Source organism: Erpetoichthys calabaricus, chromosome 9, assembly GCF_900747795.2.
Source record: "Erpetoichthys calabaricus chromosome 9, fErpCal1.3, whole genome shotgun sequence".
NCBI classification, from domain to species: Eukaryota; Metazoa; Chordata; class Cladistia; order Polypteriformes; family Polypteridae; genus Erpetoichthys; species Erpetoichthys calabaricus.
In genome coordinates this window covers 48,484,222-48,506,721 of record NC_041402.2, presented here as the reverse complement: position 1 = coordinate 48,506,721, position 22,500 = coordinate 48,484,222, and the positions used below count along the sequence as shown (strand labels likewise).

At 37.4% G+C, this 22,500-nt stretch overlaps 1 protein-coding gene across 2 annotated transcripts in view; it reads left to right on the top strand.

The window, feature by feature from the left end:
• The window catches only part of mbtps1 (membrane-bound transcription factor peptidase, site 1), a 119,036-nt gene that overhangs the window by 39,038 nt on the left and 57,498 nt on the right, over positions 1-22,500 (top strand). Inside the window, exons 2-10 of one of the 2 annotated variants that reach the window (XM_051932364.1) lie at positions 4,977-5,473; positions 10,499-10,756; positions 11,500-11,706; positions 12,240-12,350; positions 14,019-14,128; positions 14,257-14,373; positions 16,014-16,081; positions 17,307-17,409; positions 20,242-20,393. In XM_051932364.1, coding sequence (XP_051788324.1) covers positions 5,320-5,473; positions 10,499-10,756; positions 11,500-11,706; positions 12,240-12,350; positions 14,019-14,128; positions 14,257-14,373; positions 16,014-16,081; positions 17,307-17,409; positions 20,242-20,393 — 1,280 coding nt within the window. In that variant the 5' untranslated portion in view covers positions 4,977-5,319. The remainder of the gene's footprint in view (positions 1-4,976; positions 5,474-10,498; positions 10,757-11,499; positions 11,707-12,239; positions 12,351-14,018; positions 14,129-14,256; positions 14,374-16,013; positions 16,082-17,306; positions 17,410-20,241; positions 20,394-22,500) is intronic. The other variant, XM_051932365.1, reaches the window with a different exon arrangement.

Sequence of the window (22,500 nt, the reverse complement as noted above, 5' to 3'; positions counted from 1 at the left end):
CTGTTCACACTGCTGACTTATGACTGTGCAGCAACGCACAGCTCTAATCCACAACATAAAATTCACCAATGACACGACTGTGGTGGGTCTCATCAGCAACAACAATGAGTCAGCATACAGAGAGGAGGTGCAGCGGTTAACGGACTGGTGTAAAGTCAATAACCTATCTCTGAATGTAGACAAATCAAAGGAGATGATTATTGACTTTAGGAAGACTAAGAGTGACCATCTGCCACTGAACATTGACGGCTCAACTGTGGAGGTCGTCAATAGCACCAAATTCCTGGGTGTCCACCTGGCAGAGAACCTCGCCTGGTCCCACAACACCAGCTCTTTAGCCAAGTAAGCCCAGCAGCGGCTCTACTTCCTGTGCAGGCTGAGAAAAGCCCGTCTTACACCAGCTATTCTAACAACATTCTACAGAGGAACCATAGAGAGCATCCTGAGCAACTGCATCACTGTCTGGTGGAAAATGCACGGTCAGGACTCGCAACGCCCTAGAACAAATAGTGAAGACAGCTGAGAAGTCATTGGTGTCTCTCTTCCCTCCATCATGGACATTTACACCACACTCTGCATCTGCAAAGCCACCAGCATTGTGAATGATCCAACACACCCTTCACATTCACTGTTTACACTTCTGCCATTGAGAAAAAGGTACCGAAGCATACAGGCCCTCACTAGCAGAATGTGTAACAGTTTCTTCCCCCAAGCAGTCAAACTTCTGAACACTCATGGACCGGACTGATATCTGATATATGTGTTCTGTTCTGCAGTGTTGCACATGTTTGCACATCTGAGTCACATGCACCTTGTTATATATTACGTGTCTTTATGTTATGTGTTGTGGATTCTTCATTGTCCTGAGTTTTATGTAGCACCATGGTCCTGGAGGAACGTTGTTTCATTTCACACTAATCTGTACTACTGTATATGGATGAAATGACAAAAAATACTCTTGAATCTTGAGATGACAAATGTTAAAATGGTTACCACTTATAGCACTTTGGTAATGAAACACTTGAAACACTCACGAAGCACTTGAAAGCTATGTACAAAGTAAGTGTTTTTATTTCTGAACTGTGTCTGGATGAAATTAGCAATAGGCTAAATACGTGTTTAAGGCACTTTAGGCTGGATTTACACTTGACGCAACGTGCGCGCTTGCGGTCGCTCCTGCTACACAAGCAGTGTACTGTTTATACTTGCACGCATACTTTATCTAAATCCGGAGGATTCCACTGGTTGGCAGTGCAAGATATCATCATGGTAAGAAAACAACATTTGGCTTTGCTGTTTTGTGAATTGCCTGAAACATCCATTACATTCCCAGGACACCTTGCTACAGTACCTCCGATAGGATGGATGTTTAATGATTACATTCATCGATCCAGGGATGCGCCCATTCCAGCAAGCATCGGGCACAAGGCAAGACAAGCACACACATACACTAGCGTCATTTTAGCATCACTAAATCCCCAAACCTGCATGTCCTTGGAAGGAAACCAAAGCACACTGTGGAAAGCCATTCTAACCTCAGGCATGTAACACCAGGTACGTGACTCCCTGTGAGGCAGCAGAGTTACCCAGAGCTTTGCCACCAAGCCGCCCCAACGTGTGTAATTATTAACAGTATTAATTATTTAAATGTTACCGATCTGTAAAATGTAACATACATGCTTTAACACATTTAATTATGAAAGTGATATCACTTATAATTCTAAGGATTCTAAATGTGCAGAGAGCTGGAATATCATAAACTTAATGTGTTCTGTGTGGTAATCGCTGCCTACCGCTGGTGTCAGCGCAGGAGGAAGCCCAAGAAGCACGTACCGATTAACAAGTGGGTCAGTTTTAAGATGACGTTTATGACATTCTGCTTTAATGACAAAATAAACTATGAGGTTAAAGTCGAACTTTACACTTTAATCACGAAATACAACTTTTTTCTTCACTGTATCCCTGATATTTTTTTTTTCTCGGTGGCTCAAATACACTTCCATGCATTCTGATGCTGTTGCAAAGGTTAAAAAAAAGTAAAAATGGAAGGCACAGGTAATTGAATTTGAGACCTTTAAAATGTATTGCATCATTATGATGGGGAATACATCCCCATCGCATCATTACGATGCAACACTTCTATAGCCAGTGCAAGAAATATGTGAAGAAAAGCACCACAAACACATTTTGTATGTCAGCATTTAAGTTTGATGATTTGTTTCACCACATTGAGCAATTCGTCAGACATCAAAGCACACACACTAATCTTGTTGGATCTTCAAAGCGGCTTGCTGTTACATGTTGATAGTAAACATTGACCCTGACATCACGTTCCAACTTGAACATACTGCGCCCCTCTTTCTCTGCCCCCACCAGCCATAACCCCGCCCTCGGTTCTGCCTTTCATGCATGCATCACGTTAATTTCTGAGGATGTGCTCAAAGGATACGTGAAGTGAATACTGGGAATGCGTGGCAGCCATGATGCATGCGAGCACGCGATCTGAGCATGAAGTATAAACTGGCCCTTAGACAAACTATCATATCAAAAGTGTTGATGTCTTTAGGCATTCATATGTTTCTGATTTTTAACCTTTTTGTTTGTAACGTGCATTTCAGCAGGTACAATGTGAAATGGAAACAGAAATAATGTCGCACACATTGGGGTTAGGCAACCTTTCTTCTTCTTTTGTGATTTGTCAAAGATCTTTGGTCTTTTTTTTTTTAAATCAGTTGTTGACTTTACACGCAACCTTTCAATACTTTTTTTGTTGGCCTCATCTACATTTTCCTAAAATCATACGTTTTTATATTTGTTTGACATAATCTGTCTCTGTATGTTTCTCAAGTGGCTCAATATAAATAAACATCAAATTATATGATTGATTGTCCATGTGTGGAACCATCACTCCATGTCCTGTTTTTAGACTGAAGTATTCACAATCATAATGGTGCTGACCACACATGAACTAAGAGCACTTTGTGTGTGGTCTAACCTTAACGTTTGGCTGCTACTCTCTTCATATTATGCCTCATAAGCTCAAGTCAGATAGTTTAATCTGCAGTAACATGGGAGAGTGTCTCAACTCTCAGTTCAGTTGTTAATTTTTAGACCGTGAAAGTATTCACACGTATTCTAATTTTAGATTTGCATGTAACAACCCCAGTGGATTCCTTTAAATATATCTGCATGAAACACAAAGCTCAAACTGGTTGGCAAGCACTCGATTTGTAATAATGACCATTTTTTTACGACTCCTTCTTAGGATTCAAGTTTGGCTGTGAATTATGTGCAGATGGTGAAAAACCTCATTGCAGTGGATGGGTCTGTTCACCAGTAAATGCTCATCACGATTCAAGCTCCATGTCTTTATTAGGTTTACATTATAACCAGCAGTTCTTGTCGACTGTTTCCTTGGGCAAGTTATGTGCATATCATTAATTCCTTTTGGATTTATATTTTATTTATTTGTACATTCAGTTGAACTGAACAAAAAATCAGAAGCATGCTAAAACAAAAACTACGCCTCCTGGCAAATCTTCTTTAGAATCTGGACTTCAGGGTATCTTAGGGCAGTGTCTGCTCAATGTATGTGTTTCAAAGAGTCATAGCTGGGAGTGATGGTTAAACATTTTTGATAGCAAGGATCCGTCATTGAACATCTTGAATTTGTCAGAGTGATGTGCATCTGGAGAGCAGCTGATGGTTCATCTTGTGTAGTTTCCTGATGTCTGGCAGGGTTACTCGGTACAAAGGCTTACTTTACTACCTCCAGCTCTTTGTTTCACCCACAGCCATCTTTGGTCTTGAACAAGTGAAGCATGTGATAACACGGTAAAAACCCTTCTTTAAGGAACATATTTATACTTTGGAGTATATCAAGAGGCATCTGTGTAAAAGGGGTTTATATTTGACTGATTACCAATAAGGCTGTAGTGTAGTAGAGTTAATTAAAATAGAAATATTTTTTTCAAATTATTGAAGTAGTTAAGTTATACTTTATCAGTCCATGTATGCTATTTACCTTGGATATTTTAATTGCTTCTGCTTATACAGTGATCCCTCGCTATATCGCGCTTCGCCTTTCGCGGCTTCACTCCATCGCGGATTTTATATGTAAGCATATTTAAATATATATCGCGGATTTTTCGCTGCTTCGCGGGTTTCTGCGGACAATAGGTCTTTTAATTTCTGGTACATGCTTCCTCAGTTGGTTTGCCCAGTTGATTTCATACAAGGGACGCTATTGGCAGATGGCTGAAAAGCTATCCAGCTAACTTTCTCTCTCTCTCTCTCTCTCTCTCTCTCTCTTGCGCTGACGTAGGGGGGTGTGAGCAGGGGGGCTGTGTGCAGCTGCTTCCTGAAGGACAGGCTGCACGGAGCTTCGCATACTTAAAAGCTCAAAGGGCACGTATTGATTTTTTTTATCTGTCTCTCGCTATCTCTCTCTCTCTCTCTCTCTCTCTCTTCCTGCTCCTGACAGAGGGGGTGTGAGCTGCCGCCTTCAACAGCTTTGTACCGGCGGTGCTTCGCATACTTAAAAGCCGTATTGATTTTTTTTTTGACTGCTTGCTTTGCACTCCTTTGAAAAGGAAGATATGTTTGCATTCTTTTAATTGTGAGACAGAACTGTCATCTCTGTCTTGTCATGGAGCACAGTTTAAACTTTTGAAAAAGAGACAAATGTTTGTTTGCAGTGTTTGAATAACGTTCCTGTCTCTCTACAACCTCCTGTGTTTCTGCGCAAATCTGTGACCCAAGCATGACATTCTAAAAATAACCATATAAACGTATGGTTTCTACTTCGCGGATTTTCCTACTTCGCGGGTGGCTCTGGAACGCAACCCCCGCGATGGAGGAGGGATTACTGTATAACATATTTGGAAGATTATTTTTTTTGCCGTACAGTTTATAATGTTAACCTTTATATATTATCAAGTAAACATACTGTAACATTTTTATTTTTATTTTTGCAGGTGAAGAGTTTCCAAGTCCTCTTGATTTTATTTTATCTGTTTTTGTTGATAATGGAGTCACTGAATCTTAAACAGCAGTTTGACTGAATTCCATACTGGATGCAAAATGGAGAAGAAACGGAGAAAGAAATAACAAAATAAGAAAAAAAATGAATTGGCAACAACTTTTTACAGCAAGATGTGTGCCAGGAAACCTAAACTCCATTACATACTTTTAAGAGTTTTCAGGTGTAATGAATTGACCCTCCTCATGGGAGGATCTTAATGTCCGGTTGTAATATTGTGCTGGGTTTTTGGGAAGCAAAAATTGGATTTATAACTCCTGTGAAGAACATTTGAGACCATGAAGCTTGAGAGTGTCTGCCTGTCTGTGTTGCTGATTCTGCTTTTTAGCAGAATGCCATATGGAACAGAGCTGGGTGACGACATAGTTTTGTGCTCCAACTGCTCTCACCTCAATCTCAGAGTGGAGTTTTCCTCCACTTTAGTTGAGCATGGTAAGATTTTCGAAAAAAAATGTTGTTTTGGTTTTGCCCATCTTGTATAAAATTGGCTTATTCTCAGGATCATAAAGTACAAAATTGTTGGTATTAAGAGTTTAGTTGAGGCTGAACTTTCTTTGTTTTAGAAGTAATTATACAGATGCATCTTATAGTTTGGCAGTTTTTTTATATAAATAATACTGTCTTTTTTTTTTTCCCCCATCATATCTATAGGATAGTATGTGTACATCTGATCCCTGGTATTAGCTTTGGCTTTATTTGGACCTTTTACCATTTCATGCTTAGAGGTTGCGTCTGGTTACATAGAGTTTAAAGAAAATTGGTTTTAATTAGTTATCTCCATTTGGTGCTGCTTTAATTGAACTATTACTTAATTGTGGTTTCTGTTTTCAAGTACTTACTCATCAAAGAAAATTAAAAAAAATTAAATTGTTTTCAGATATGTAAAATGTCGACTTTACAGCTTATTAGTCATCTGTTTGTAGTATTGCTCAGTTGGCCACCAAAAAACAAGGACTTACTGGTTAACTTCCTTAATCTGTTGATTACTTTGTCTTGTCTTCCTTTCTACATATGCCTTTTTGACCCGTTTATCCATCTATAAAGGAGGATTGCAAGGAGCTGGAGTCTATCTTGGCAGTGCTGGGTGCAGTTTGGGAGCCAACTCTGAACTGTCTTTTTGTTTTATGTTCAGTGTTGGCTAAACTTACACTAATGGTCTGACTTTGTCAAAATACAATGGAGTAAGAAGTCAAGCATAAGCATATGTTTTCTGTTACATATAACTATAGATATCCTTCTTTCATTATTAATAATTCATTATTATGACCTAATCTTAAAAACACTCACTGGAAAGATGCAGTTAATATCATTGGTACACCAGAGTTCGATAAAAAAAATTAGAAATTTTACTTCTTTTCTACGGTGTAGTTTTCAGGGCCTAAGTTGTCGTAAAGATTACAAGTGTGCTCTGATTTTGACCAAATAACTAAAGTAAAGCTTAGCACATCACGTTAAGATCAGAGAGCAAGTGTGAATGCATTATATACAAATGGGATAAATTAAATGTCACTGGTCATCTCCCCAGAATTAGCTATACCACCAAATTGAACCCATGTGCTGACTGAAAGCAACTCCATGTTAAAAGCCTAGGATCTAAAGGCATCTTTTAACACAATTTCAAGTTAGGGGTTCTTTCAGAAAAAGAGAAAAAAAAATGCTGTCAAAAATGTTAATGCTTATGCAAAGGTTTATAAGATTATTATCATTGTGTAGAACAGAGAAGCAGAAATTGTTAGACTTTGCTGTAATACATTACATTTGGTACCAACCAAATACTACAGAGGAGCTTTAAACTAAAGGGTCAGGGCTGGAGCATTGCTGTTTTAGGACTTGACATGTGATCCCAGACTGGAAAGATACAGTTAGGTCCATAAATATTTGGACAGAGACAACTTTTTTCTAATTTTGTTTCTGTACATTACCACAATGAATTTTAAATGAAACAACTCGGATGCAGTTGAAGTGCAGACTTTCAGCTTTAATTCAGTGGGGTGAACAAAACGATTGCATAAAAATGTGAGGCAACTAAAGCATTTTTTTAACACAATCCCTTCATTTCAGGGGCTCAAAAGTAATTGGACAATTGACTCAAAGGCTATTTCATGGGCAGGTGTGTGCAAGTCCGTTGTTATGTCATTATCAATTAAGCAGATAAAAGGCCTGGAGTTGATTTGAGTTGTGGTGCTTGCATATGGAAGATTTTGCTGTGAACAGACAACATGCGGTCAAAGGAGCTCTCCATGCAGGTGAAAGAAGCCATCCTTAAGCTGCGAAAACAGAAAAAACCCATCTGAGAAATTGCTACAATATTACGAGTGGCAAAATCTACAGTTTGGTACACCCTGAGAAAGAAAGCAAGGTCTGGTGAACTCAGCAACGCAAAAAGACCTGGACGTCCACAGAAGACAACAGTGGTGGATGATCGCAGAATCATTTCCATGGTTAAGAGAAACCCCTTCACAACAGACAACCAAGTGAACATCACTCTCCAGGGGGTAGGCGTATCGATATCCAAGTCTACCATAAAGAGAAGACTGCATGAAAGTAAATACAGAGGGTGCATTGCAAGATGAAAGCCACTCATAAGCCTCAAGAATAGAAAGGCTAGATTGGACTTTGCTAAAGAACACCTAAAAAAGCCAGCACAGTTCTAGAAAAACATTCTTTGGACAGATGAAACCAAGATCAACCTCTACCAGAATGATGGCAAGAAAAAAGTGTGGAGAAGGCGTGGAACAGCTCATTATCCAAAGCATACCACATTATCTGTAAAACACGGTGGAGGCAGTGTGATGGCTTGGGTGTGCATGGCTGCCAGTGGCACTGGGACACTAGTGTTTATTGATGATGTGACACAGGACAGAAGCAGCCGAATGAATTTTGAGGTGCTCAGAGACATACTGTCTGCTCAAATCCAGCTAAATGCAGTCAAATTGATTGGGTGACGTTTCATGATACAGATGGACAATGACCCAAAACATACAGCCAAAGCAACCCAGGAGTTTATTAAAGCAAAGAAGTGGAAAATTCTTGAATGGCCAAGTCAGTCACCTGATCGTAACCCAATTGAGCATGCATTTCACTTGTTGAAGACTAAACTTCGGACAGAAAATTGGAAAACTCAGGCCCCTTCATCAGGCAAGATGTAATCATCTTACATCTTGCCTGAAGAAGGGGCCCGAGTTGCCTCGAAAGCTTGCATATTATAATCTTTTTAGTTAGCCATAAAAGGTGTCATTTTGCTTGACTTTTCTCTACATTCATAATGGCTAACACGGTACAACACCTTAGTACTACATTTGTTTCTTTAGTAGCACTGAATTGCCTGCTAGCCCTTGTGACACAGTGGGGCCATCTTTGAAAACATTTTAGTGGAAAGATTGATAGAAATGTATATGTGTGGAATTCTGCTCCTTCAGCCTTTTAGAATTAATGCACTCTCATAGTGAAAGCTCTGGCAGTCTTCCAGCTTGTTGTCATTTAGATCGTATTTCAGTTCTAACTTTAAATTCTGTTTCATTCTTGAACTTAAAGATTTTTATTTAAATTCAAATCTTAAAATATCTCTTCAACCCATGTAAAAATATATATTTCTTTCCAATGGAAACAAAAATTCCCCTTTTTAAAACTATTAACCCTGGAAAAGTGCAATACCTATTGACAGTGACTGCATTTTTACAAATCATCTGTTATTTATGCAAACAAAGTTAATTGTGAAGGTTTTCATAAATCTTTGTATGGTGGCTACAGTGTTTGAACTTACTGTTTTGATGGTTTCTCTTAAATTCAAAGTGTATTTTGTGTGTGCTGTAGTGTCATCATTCTTTTGAAGATCAATCTGAGCATATCAGATTTACAGCTGTGAAGTGGTCACATCCAGGAGCTATCCAGTGGCAAACTTTGCCACCTTGCATTAATAGTTCAAAATGTCCAACAAACCGTTCTATATGCGCTACACCCTCCTTTCCTTATGACAAGAAAGCAGTCTTTTTAAGTATAAAAATTCCCTTTAATGTTTTTCTAAATTCTTTTTTTACAAACAGAAGGCAAAATATTGGGCATTATCTACCAGTTATATTGAGCATAAGTGGAAAGTCTTCAGGTCCATGACACCTCTCTATATGCATACATGCTTTACTTACTTAATGAAGGTCACCAAATCCAGCCTTCTGTAGCATAATGTCTTCACATAATTGACCGCATGTATTGGTTAAATATTAGCATGCATTAAAATAACTGCACATACAGTAATTTTAACCAGACCTTTTTAAAGATGTGGTCTAATTTTCTGCCAAAGTGCATAATGGCTACTTTGCTTTATTAATGCTAGACTTTGAACAACATTTTACACATAATAATAACACATTACATTTATATAGCACTTTTCTCAGTACTCAAAGCGCTATCCACACAGGGAGGAACCAGGAAGCGAACCCACAATCTTCCACAGTCTCCTTACTGCAAAGCAGCAGCACTACCACTGTGCCACCTGTGAGGTATAAAATATGCTTTTTAAACTATCTGTTTCACCTATTAGAGTGTCAAACATGACTTGTAAATACAGACTTCAATCAAAGTAAATCTAGTTAGTTCATTAGCGAACAATGTTGATGTTTAGTACTTACAGTTGCCAAAAAGATGGGTGCCACCAAAAATATGCCCGACTGCCTCCCATTTTTATTTAGTTGACATTTATGGTCATTAATATATTGTTTTCACTTGCATGGTAAACAATTATATAAAAAAAAGTGTGGGCCTATTACAGTGCTTAATTCAGTGTGCCATTTTGTCAACACCACATCATTTTATTTTAATATTGTACAACAATAGTTTAATTCTTTGGCCTTTTGCAACAAAAAGTCATACACCTCTGAGAAAGTATGCCAGAAAATTTTCAACAAGTGCTCTGGTATGATGGCCAATTATTTAGAGAAAGTTACTGAAATACTTGTGACACTGAGGCAACGTGCCTTCATTTATAAGGACTGCCTTATTTTCAGCCGTAGGTTGGGTGTGGTCTCTTTAAAAAGACCTGTCTGTTTTTGTGACTTGGCTTGGGTGAAAGGGTTGGATTCAGGTGACATCTGCAATCAGGATGTTTTGGCTAATTTCCCAAAGTTTAAGAAAATGACGCCTCACTAAGGGGATAGTGAATTTAAACAAATGCTGCAAACTCAGTCAGGAGCACAAAAGAGAAAATGCTGGAGGACTTTGACTAACAAAAATAATTCTTTCAATATCAAACATGTACAATTTTGACAGCAAAAATGAATTTAAACAAATTTACAAGTAATGCCATAACTAAAGTAGTAGAGATGCACTGCTTTGTATTTTACTATAGTATGTATTTAATCTCCAATAATTAATTCATTCTTCAGATGGGTAATATTTACCTGTAGTGATTGTTTGGTTTGCATTTATAATGAGAACAATGTGACCTTTTTGTTTTTTATGCAGAATATATCATCGCCTTTAATGGGTACTTCACAGCCAAAGCCAGGAGTAAGTTTATTTCAAGCGCCTTGAAACATTCAAAAATTCTGGAATGGAAGATTGTTCCTCGTGATAATCCTGCCAGTGACTACCCCAGTGACTTTGAAGTGGTACACATTAAAGAACTACATAAGGATGGACTTTTGAAATTGCAGGACCACCCACATATTAAACGAGTTACTCCACAACGAAAGGTTTTCCGCACCCTGAAATTCACAGACTGTAAGTGCTTGCAGTTGGTGTTTTTCTTCCCCCAATCTCTCATAAAATGTTTTTTCATTGCAATGCATATTATTTTAATTTGAGGTTAATAGTATAGTATGGAGCTGAGTGGATGGAGCTGCTGTATCATAGCATTCATTACTTTTTGTGTTTTACATACTTCTATTTAGTAGTGTCAGACTGTTGTTTTTTTATTATTTTTTTCGTTTGTGGAGCCCCTTTCAACTCCTTTAGTCTTTTCTCCCAAAATCAAACATTAAATTGTCCTGTCCTTTAGTTTAGTTTAGGACATGAGAATGTGAGTGGATTTTGACATGGACTGTTACAGGAAAATGCTGGACTTTTCTTTTAGACAGTAGTACATATCCTGTGCCCACACAAGTTCAAATGCTTACAGACAAAATTGATGCACATGACTTTTTCAGTAAGTAGTTTCTTTTGTATTTTCACAATATTTCATTTTTGAATAATTTTGAGTTGATGTGGGAAATTACTTTTTTTGACATATATATATATATATATATATATATATATATAATGTTTACATATAAAAAAGTTTGAAATAAGTAAATTTTTTTCAGATATACACATACATAATGGATTATCCGTTAACTCCATTTTGGAAGTCTGTTAGTCTTTTTAATGAACAGGTATTGATAATGTATAGTATTAAAATAATGTCACAGTTTACTACCAAGTAGTCTTTACTTATGCAAGTCATATTATTTTATATGTGGTTTTAGCAACTGACCAGCCAGTGCCTTGTAATGATACTCGGTGGACCCAAAAATGGCAATCATCACGTCCTTTAAGAAGATCAAGTTTATCCCTGGGCTCTGGCTTTTGGCATGCCACCGGACGACATTCAAGTAGACGGCTGCTGAGAGCAATTCCTAGACAGGTGGCGCAGACCTTACAGGCTGATGTTCTCTGGCAGATGGGACATACTGGTAAATATTCATGAAATGACTGTGGTTTGATAAAAAGCGTTTTCTCTTTTTTTAAACTTCCAATGTTTATCAACGAGGGAAAAAAAATCCATCATAAATCTTAATCAAATATTACTTATGCATAACTCCTGTTTAGTTTCATTTTTATAATTACATGCAGATTGTTTAGTACAACAGCATTACAGTTTGTGACCTTATGGCTCCTAATCCTGTCCTCTTTCAAGAGTATCCATGTTGCTGCTTATCAGTTCTAAACAATTTTTTGGGCTGTCCTTTTATATGTGTGCCTACTTTTGTGTATGTATTTTAGTGGACTTTCAGTTTCTGTTTTTCTCTGGCATAATGGTTCAGGTTGTTAAGGAATTGTTCTGTTGTTAGCTGTTCTTAACTTGTATTTTACTGACCTTTCCCATACACCACCTGTTTTGGCTGTGTCTGATATATGCTTTATTCTCTGTGTGCATTTTACAGAAGCATTTCTTGTGAACATTGGGCTGTGTAAGTAAGAGACGCATTATTGTTTTGTTTGTCAGGTGCTGGAGTTAAGGTAGCAGTCTTTGACACAGGTCTTAATGAGAAGCACCCGCATTTTAAGAATGTGAAAGAGAGAACAAACTGGACCAATGAGAAAACCCTAGATGATGGTGAGAATGTCAGCTTGCAGAATGTTAAAGTCACATAATATGTGTTAATTTCTTTTAGTTTCAAAAATATAAAAGAATAAAGCAGTAGTATTTTTAATTTAGATTTTTTTTAAACCTACTTGGTTCTGTGTAATTGAATGATTGAATGTTTTACTTAAGAAACTGTACTACACTTGTTAATAGTGCACCTTTACCTAGGCACATAAAAGTAAAACCATTCATACATTTTTACTGATATCCAATGCATTATTGTCAAAACATATGTTGAGTGCCGTGCTCCCTCTGTAGGAGAACTGGAAGCTCCAGATGAGAACTTGTTCTCATATCTGTAAGCTGATCATGCACATACACACAAAAAACATCCAACTCCACATGCAATATACTAGTGACTGAGAAAATTCTTGAAAGCCAGTAGCTCAAAAGCAAGAATTTTCCGTCATCCTCTCTCATAGCTCCTAAAATCAAGACGAATACCATAACAGTCTTGTGCTTAAGACTATGTATCTATAACAGCATTGTCCAAAGCTGGAGAGGGACCAGATTGATATTTTTGGTCAGATTAATATTTTGGTTACAAATGACATGCATGCTGTAAACCGGTGTAGTATCAGTGTTATGATGGATTCAGAAAGTATTCAGACCCATTCACTTTTTTTACATTTTGCTATGATTGCAGCTTCGTGCTAAAATCATTTAAATTATTTTTCCCCAAATCAAGTAACACTCAATATCTCAGATAACAAAGCAGGAGTTTAGAAATGTTTGCAAATGTATTAAAAATTAAAAAATGAAATTCAGACCCTTTACTTTATGTACAAACCATAAAGGAGGAACATATGCATAATATATACAAGCTGAAGCACCCTCACCAAAGGTGAATTTGAAACCATAAACACATTTTTTAATGGCGGTCCCACAGAATGTTGTGAAATAGATAACTTTGAAAATCTTTCAGTGCTTTTCAGTTTGAAATTGTGAAGTTTGAAAAATTTGTACAATGTGATCTATTTGAGGCATCTCAGTGAAAACTCAACTTCCATCCATCCTTTTTCCAACCCGCTGAATCCGAACACAGGGTCACGGGGGTCTCCTGGAGCCAATCCCAGCCAACACAGGGCACAAGGCAGGAACCAATCCCGGGCAGGGTGTCAACCCACCGCAGGACACACGCACACACTTGAGCCAATTTAGAATCACCAATCCACCTAACCTGCATGTCTTTGAACTGTGGGAGGAAACCGGAGTGCCCGGAGGAAACCCACGCAGACACGGAGAGAATATGCAAACTCCACGCAGGGAGGACCCGGGAAGTGGAACTGGGTCTCCTAACTGCGAGGCAGCAGCGCCACCACTGCGCCACCGTGCTGCCCCCCAACAAATTCCATTCAAGAGTAATTGTTAACAAAATCGTTAACAAAATCAGTCCACTGGGAGCTGGGTTTGTTTTAGACGGACAGATATGACGATGATAGTAGGTGCTTTTTGTATTATATGTTAATGTACCTAAAAAGTCTTGACATGGTTTTAATTTGATTAGCTTATTAATAATAGATACTGTACATTTTCTCAACTTTGACTTTGTCATTCTTGAATACTATATAGCTAGAAATGTGAACGTTTAATGATAAGTGTAATGGTAAAAAGATTTTTTTCCCCTCTTATTTCAAGGATTGGGCCATGGTACATTTGTAGCTGGTGTTATTGCCAGCATGAGAGAATGCCAAGGCTTTGCCCCAGATTCAGAGCTGCACATATTCAGAGTTTTTACCAACAATCAGGTAACTGACTGCTTAGATTCAAATGCTACTTTCATAACACATCCAGCGTTTAGCTTGTGTAAAATTTAAACATGCAAAAAAATTGCTGCTGAAAAATGAAACATGCTAAAGTACAATGTTATTCCTAGGTATCATACACTTCTTGGTTCTTGGATGCATTCAACTATGCTATATTAAAGAAAATCGATGTTTTAAACCTTAGTATTGGAGGACCCGACTTCATGGACCACCCTTTTGTTGACAAGGTTTGATATATGTTTTGATATTTTAATAATCCTTTTGGAAGTAAGAAGTAAATTGCTTTAGTCATGACCAAAATATATATATATATATATATATATATATATATATATATATATATATATATATATATATATATATATATATATATAATATAAAAATAAAATTGTATCACAACTGATCAATCACATTTTCTCTTTAATTTATATTTGCGTTTGGCTTTGTAACAAATGTACAATTCTCAATCTCTAGTATATTTTTGCCACTTGTTTGATAAGTTGTTATACCCAGTATAAGGCCCTAAACAACACAGTAAGGGTTTTACTTTTTTAAATAAATACTAGATGTCAGCCTCTGAATGTATTGTGATACGCGCGTTGTTAGTCTCAGCTTATTTTTCAGTTGGCTTATGTGAATTGGAATACTGCGGTGGTAACCACAGGCCATTGTGATCTCAATATGTAATTATTTACATGTACAAGGAAACAGATTTCACTTTCAAAGAATCAATCATAAAATTGTGTATATTTAAATATTTCTTGTTTTTTGGTTTAGGCATACAGTAATCCCTCGCTATATCGCGCTTCGCCTTTCGCGGCTTCACTCCATCGCAGATTTTATATGTAAGCATATTTAAATATATATCGCGGGTTTCTGCGGACAATGGGTCTTTTAATTTCTGGTACATGCTTCCTCAGTTGGTTTGCCCAGTTGATTTCATACAAGGGACGCTATTGGCAGATGGCTGAGAAGCTACCCAGCTTACTTTCTCTCTCTCTCTTGCGCTGACTTTCTGTGATCCTGACGTAGGGGGTGTGAGCAGGGGGGCTGTTCGCACACCTAGACGATACGGACGCTCCTCTAAAAATGCTGAAAGATTATCTTCACGTTGCTATCTTTTGTGCAGCTGCTTTCTGAAACGACATGCTGCACAGTGCTTCGCATACTTAAAAGCTCGAAGGACACGTATTGATTTGTGCTTGAAAAACAAACTCTGTCTCTCTCTGTCTCTCTCTCTCTCTCTTTATCTGCTCCTGACGGAGGGGGTGTGAGCTGCCGCCTTCAACAGCTTTGTGCCGTGGTGCTTCGCATACTTAAAAGCCAAACAGAGAGAAATGCAAACAAATCAATAGGGCTATCTCTGTGACAAGTCACTGCTCCTGACTCGCACTCCTTTGAAGAGGAAGATATGTTTGCATTCTTTTAATTGTGAGACGGAACTGTCATCTCTGTCTTGTCATGGAGCACAGTTTAAACTTTTGAAAAAGAGACAAATGTTTGTTTGCAGTGTTTGAATAACGTTCCTGTCTCTCTACAACCTCCTGTGTTTCTGCGCAAATCTATGACCCAAGCATGACAATATAAAAATAACCATATAAACATATGGTTTCTACTTCGCGGATTTTCTTATTTCGCGGGTGGCTCTGGAACGCAACCCCCGCGATGGAGGAGGGATTACTGTACTACAAATATGCATCTAACAAACCTCAAACCATAAACAGCTCTTTGCTTAGACAAGACTCATAACTGGAATAATGAACAAGTCACTGCAATGGAAAGATAAAACGTTCCAGTTCAGTATGAGACATACACATTTAAGCTTCATCTCTGTTTTAAAATAAACATTTTTTGTTTTCCTGTTTAGGTTTGGGAGCTTACTGCCAACAAGGTTATCATGGTCTCTGCAATTGGGAATGATGGGCCCTTGTATGGGTAAGTAAGGAAACAAAAGAGGTCCTTTTATGTAGAGTTACAAAGCAAATGTTTAACTTTTGCTTGTTTGATTAAGCAGTGAAGCAGATGGGACCATTTAAAAATAGGATACTTTACCTTGATCTGTAGTTTATTAATTTATTGCACAAGTTTACAGAATGGTAAAATTTCCAATATGTGTAATTAGCTGGTTGGTTTATGTGGGTATAAGTTTCAGCAAAAATGGTTAATAAACGTGTGACTTGGGCAGTAAAAGGTTGACTTTTAGCATTAATTTATTTATTTTATATTAAAATTTAAGATTGCATTGCTTTTAAAAATTTAATCAGCCCACCAATTAAGCACTTTGAGCTACATTCTTTGTATGAAAATGTGCATATAAGTAAACATTAGTGTTATTGTTGGCACAGGGATTGTTTTGTTTACAGGTCAGGTTTTACAAAGTTTTGTTTTCATATATATTTTGAGAGAGCCCTGATCAGTTGTTACATAATTAGCATTGTTAGTTGTGTGTTTTATTTTTAAATCACTGCATGGTTAATTTAAGAACATGTAACTCAAGCAATGAAATGACAAACTTTAATGTCTGAATTGTTCTTTGTTAATATCACAACTAAAGTGTACAGATGGACCCCAGTCAAACAATGGTTTGGGAAAAAAAAATCATGAAAAATTACTGTAGAAGAGGCTTTGGAGAGGCCTTTTAAAGGAATAAATGAAGGGTGTAGTAATGTCAGTTATTGCAGTTCTCACATGCAAAGAGGCTTACAGCCAAATTGCGAAATTGTCACTTGCTACTTCAGATTGCTTTAAATTTGTAAGTCTCAGCATTACTTCCTACTTCAATATGGGACAGTTTAGGAAAAATTGTAGTGCTCTAAACCAAAGTATAGATATAAAGGGAAGTATTATGCACTTTTAAATCATATTCACTTTTTCATTACAAATTTAATTTAATTTGTACATGCATGTAACAAAAACTAGCATTTTGAATTCTGTGTTTCAATTCATAAAGACAACACCATATGCCTGTAGTGCATGTAAAAGTAATATTAAAAATTTTCTTCAGCACATATGTAAATAAAATGAAGAGACACACAATGAAAAAGAGGAAATGTATGGATTTGTCAGGATTACAGATGAAACAGTTACCAGTGGCTCCAACTTCTTCAGTTACTTTCTTCTTATGTACACTTAATTACATTTAAACTTGTTATTTTAACAGAACACTTAATAATCCAGCTGACCAGATGGATGTAATTGGCGTAGGAGGGATCGATTTTGAAGACAACATTGCTCGGTTTTCTTCCAGGGGAATGACTACATGGGTACAATTTTTTTTTTTTTTTTTTATGTATATATCTATATATATATATATAAAACTGTTCCATGACTGACTGACAAACAATGCACAGACCAAACTGCTGGACCTAAAGGGCTGAAATTTTGACAGTGCATTCCTATAATATATATGAAACAGTTCCATGACTGACTGACAGACAACGCACAGAGCAAACTGCTGGACCTAAAGTGCTGAAATTTTGACAGTGCATTCCTATAATGACATGGATAACTGCTAAGAAAGGATTTTTTGAAATTCCATCCCTAAGGGGGTGAATTGGGAGGCGTCAACTATATCCGTTCTCTTGCCACTGAGAAGAGGGGCGAACGACACAGCGCGCATGCGTGGAATGAGGAAGGGGATATTTCTGTTTCTGCCTGACGGTAAAGTGAGCGACAGCCGTGCATCATTTGTGCGAGCGACCTGATGCTATGCAGTTTGGTCTATAAATGATAACCCTGTAAAACAGCAGATCTTTCGAGTGGTCATTTTCATGCTTATGTTTCACAAAAAAAGTATCCTCTTCTGAAAGTTTCGACTTCAAATATGCCAAAGGTTATTATTACCAGAAAAATAACAACACAAGGATTAAAAAGACCTGCATCTCCGACGCCTGAAACTGACGCCATATTTTCATCTTCGTCAAACCAAGAGTTACACCAGGTTTTACCAACTCAAACACAGAAGAAAATAAAAAAATGCAGGGCTCGATACACAAATAACATCCGAAAGAATCAAATAAAAAAATCTTATGAAAAGAATCCTACTGCGCATCGACAAGCAGTTGCAAGATTTCAAAAATTACATCCTGAAGTTCACAGGCAAGCTGCTACCAATTATCAACACACGCATCTTGAGAAACACAGAGATTCAGTCTCAGTATCTATGTATCAGCTGCTCAATTTTCAGATATTTTAATGAAAATAGGAAACAGTGATTATCCATCAACAGATGATATAATTGTTGTCCCGGGTGAGTTGTGCACATTAGTGACTACTGTCCAGGAACTGATAGATCACATTTATCCAGACATTGCTCAAATACAGAATAAGCCCATAGAATGGTTTTGTGAACGGGCCATTTTGACTCCAAAAAACGATCAAGCTGTGTTCATTAATGACATGTTGCTGAAGTCGTTTGACGGAGAAGAAGTGGTCTACAAGTCGATAGACACTGTCTGTAATGCAGATGAAGCCGTTAACTATCCAGTAGAGTTTTTAAATACCCTTAAACCACCGGGTCTTCCATACCCTAGGCTTACTCTACGTACTGTATGAGCACACCCGTAATGCTCCTTCGGAATTTAAAACCACCGAAACTATGTAATGGCACTAGACTGCAAGTCAAAGCCCTGCATAAAAATGTAATTGAAGCCATTATTTTGACCGGGTGTGCTCAAGGAGAAAAAGTGTTTGTGCCACGCATTCCTCTAATATCCAATGACCTCCCCTTTGACTTTTAAGAGACTGCAATTTCCCCTCAAAGTATGCTTCGCCATGACGATAAATAAGTCTCGGGGCCAAACTTTGAAATACGCTGGCGTAGATTTCAGGGAAGATTGTTTCTCCCACGGTCAGTTTTACGTAGCTTGCTCACGCATAAGTTCACCCACGAGCCTGGTAATATTAGTGCCGCCCAATAAACAAACAAAAAATATTGTTTATAAAGAAATCCTCTAAAAACCAATTAAATATTTACACTCCCACGGCGTCAGAAGTTCCACGCGAACAAAGTCACGGGCAATAACTATAACTTCATATATATATTTCCGAAAAAAAGTATATTAAAACAGAGTCCCGTGCGGACGAAGTCGCGGGTAAAAGCTAGTATATAATTTAATTTCCTGGAGCACATACACAGGTTCATCATTTTTAGCACTGATAATTAATAACTACTTACTTAAATAATATGTGTAAAATGGATTCAATTATTAAATTTTTTAAGTCATTTTGTACTTTCAAACTCTTGACTTAGCACTAAAGCACAAATTTTTTTGTGTGTTTTTTTTTTTTTTTTATTATTACGCTAATATTTTTAGACAGTTTTGAGGTGAGGATTTAAAGTAATTGGTATCTGGTGGGAAATTAAGTTTCTTTATTTTTATTTTGCTAGTCAGTAACCAATTTCCCAAAAAAACTTTTATATTGCCTGCACTGTTATTTGTCTCTGATTAATTTATTTAGACCCCTCTTCTTTCTCCACACTTAATTGTGTTGAAGATTTAATTTTAAATGGACACATTTGTCATTTTTGTCTGTTAATCTACACTCAGTGACCCATAAGGTCATGCAAAAAGACAATTTCCTCTTGGGGATTAACATATTATTTGATTTGATTTTTTGTTTGATATACTGACAAAGTGAAGACGTTTTCATAAAGGTTTGCAAATCTATTAAAAATCAAAACCTGAAATCTTTCATTGCATATAAGTATTCAGACCCTTTTCTGTGGCACTCCAAATTGTGCCCAGGAGCATCCTGTTTGCTTCAGCTATCCTTGATGTGTCTAGTACTTGTCCACCTGTGAAAAATTTAATTGATTGGACATTATTTACGAAGGCAAACGCCTGTTTATGTAGGGTCCCACTAGTCATACTGCATGTCGGGACATAAACCAAGCCATGACGTCCAAGGAACTCTCTGTAGGCCTCTGTAGTAAAAGAGCAAAGTGTCTGAATACTTGTTAAATGAGAGGTTTCAATTTGTGATTATTATTATTATTTTTTTTTTTTTTTAGTAGATTGTGTGATTTTTTTTTAATTTTTTTTTTTTTAAGAGTACATTAAAATGGACTCATTGTTATTGATTTGTTTTTACAGGAGCTGCCTGGTGGTTATGGTCGAATCAAACCAGATATTGTGACCTATGGGTCTGGTGTCCGTGGGTCTGGAATGAAAGGTGGATGCCGCTCTCTCTCAGGAACCAGTGTTGCTTCCCCAGTTATTGCTGGAGCTGTTACACTTTTAGCAAGGTATAAAGAAAGTGAAGCGAAAAGATAGAAATTAAAAATATATATATTTTAAACAGCTTATAATATTAACAATAAACATTTATTTTTTGAGATATTGGTACTGTTTTAACACATTTAATTGTCTTAGCAGTAGATTTTCTTCTTTATCACTGGCGTTACAGTTTAATGGCAAAGTGTTGGACGTTAAACCTTCAAGGTGGCTCGTTCAGCCAGCCCATAATCACTGGGTGACCCTGAGCAAGTCTCTTGACTTGCCCGTATACCCCAAAAAAAGAGAAGAAAGCTTATTTAAATAATTGTGCTATGTCTCTGTAATTTAACATTTTTGAGACTGCATTGTTCTGCCATAGGTGATATATGTAATATATACTGTAATGTACTGTGCAAAAGTTTTAGGCAGGTGTGAAAATATGCTGTAAACAAAGAATGCTTTCAGAAATATAAATAATGATTGTTTATTGTTATCAATTTACAAAATGCAAAGTGAGCGAACAAAAGAAAAATCTAAATCAAATCAATATTTGGTGTTACTTCCATTTGCCTTCAAACCAGCATCAATTCTTATAGGTACACTTGCACAAAGTCAGGGATTTTGTAGGATTATAGTCAGTTGTATGATCAACCAATTATACCAAACAGGTGCTAATGATCATTAATGTCACACGTAGGTTGAAACACGGTTATTAACTGAAACAGAAACAGCTGTGTAGGAGGCTGGGTGAGGAACAGCCAAACTCTGCTACCAAGGTGAGGTTGTGGAAGACAGTTTCATGTCATGGCAAGATTGAGCACAGCAACAAGACACAAGTAGTTAATACTGCATCAGCAAGGTCTCTCCCAGACAACGTTTTCAATGCAGACTGGGGTTTCAAGATGTGCTGTTCAAGCTCTTTTGAAGAAGCACAAAGAAACGGGCAACACTGAGGATCGTCGACGCAGTGGTTGGCCAAGGAAACTTAGTGCAGCAGATGAAAGACACATCAAGCTTATTACCCTTCGAAATCGGAAGATGTCCAGCAGTGCCATCAGCTCAGAACTGGCAGAAACCAGTGGGGCCCAGGTACACCCATCTACTGTCTGGAGAAGTCTGGCCAGAAGTGGTCTTCATGGAAGAGTTGCAGCCAAAAAGCCATACCTCCGACGTGGAAACAAGGCCAAGCGACTCAAGTATGCATGAAAACATAGGAACTGGGGTGCAGAAAAATGGCAGCAGGTGCTCTGGACTGATGAGTCAAAATTTGGAATATTTGGCTGTAGCCAAATAGGTAGACGAAGGCAGTTTGTTCGTCGAAGGGCTGGAGAGCGGAACAATAATGAGTGTCTGCAGGCAACAGTGAAGCATGGTGGAGGTTCCTTGAACGTTTGGGGCTATATTTCTGCAAATGGAGTTGGAGATTTGGTCAGGATTAATGGTGTTCTCAATGCTGAGAAATACAGGCAGATACTTATCCATCATGCAATACCATCAGGGAGGCGTATGATTGGCCCCAAATTTGTTCTGCAGCAGGACAACGACCCCAAACATACAGCCAAAGTCATTAAGAAATACCTTCAGCGTAAAGAAGAACAAGAAGTCTTGGAAGTGATGGTATGGCCCCCACAGAGTCCTGATCTCAACATCATCGAGTGTGCCTGGGATTACATGAAGAGACAGAAGGATGCGAGGAAGCCTACATCCACAGAAGATCTGTGGTTAGTTCTCCAAGATGTTTGGAACAACCTACCAGCCGAGTTCCTTCACTAACTGTGTGCAAGTGTGCCTAGAAGAATTGATGCTGTTTTGAAGGCAAAGGGTGGTCACACCAAATATTGATTTGATTTAGATTTCTCTTTTGTTCATTCACTGCATTTTGTTGATTGATGAAAATAAATGATTAACACTTCCATTTTGAAAGACTTGTTTGTTTACAGCATTTTTTCACACCTGCTTAAAACTTTTACACAGTACTGTGTGTATATGTATATATTATATATATATATGTATATATTATATATATATATATGTATATATATAATATATACATATATATATATTATATATATGTATAATTCTATATATATGTATATATATTGTATATGTATAATATATATTATGTATATATTATAT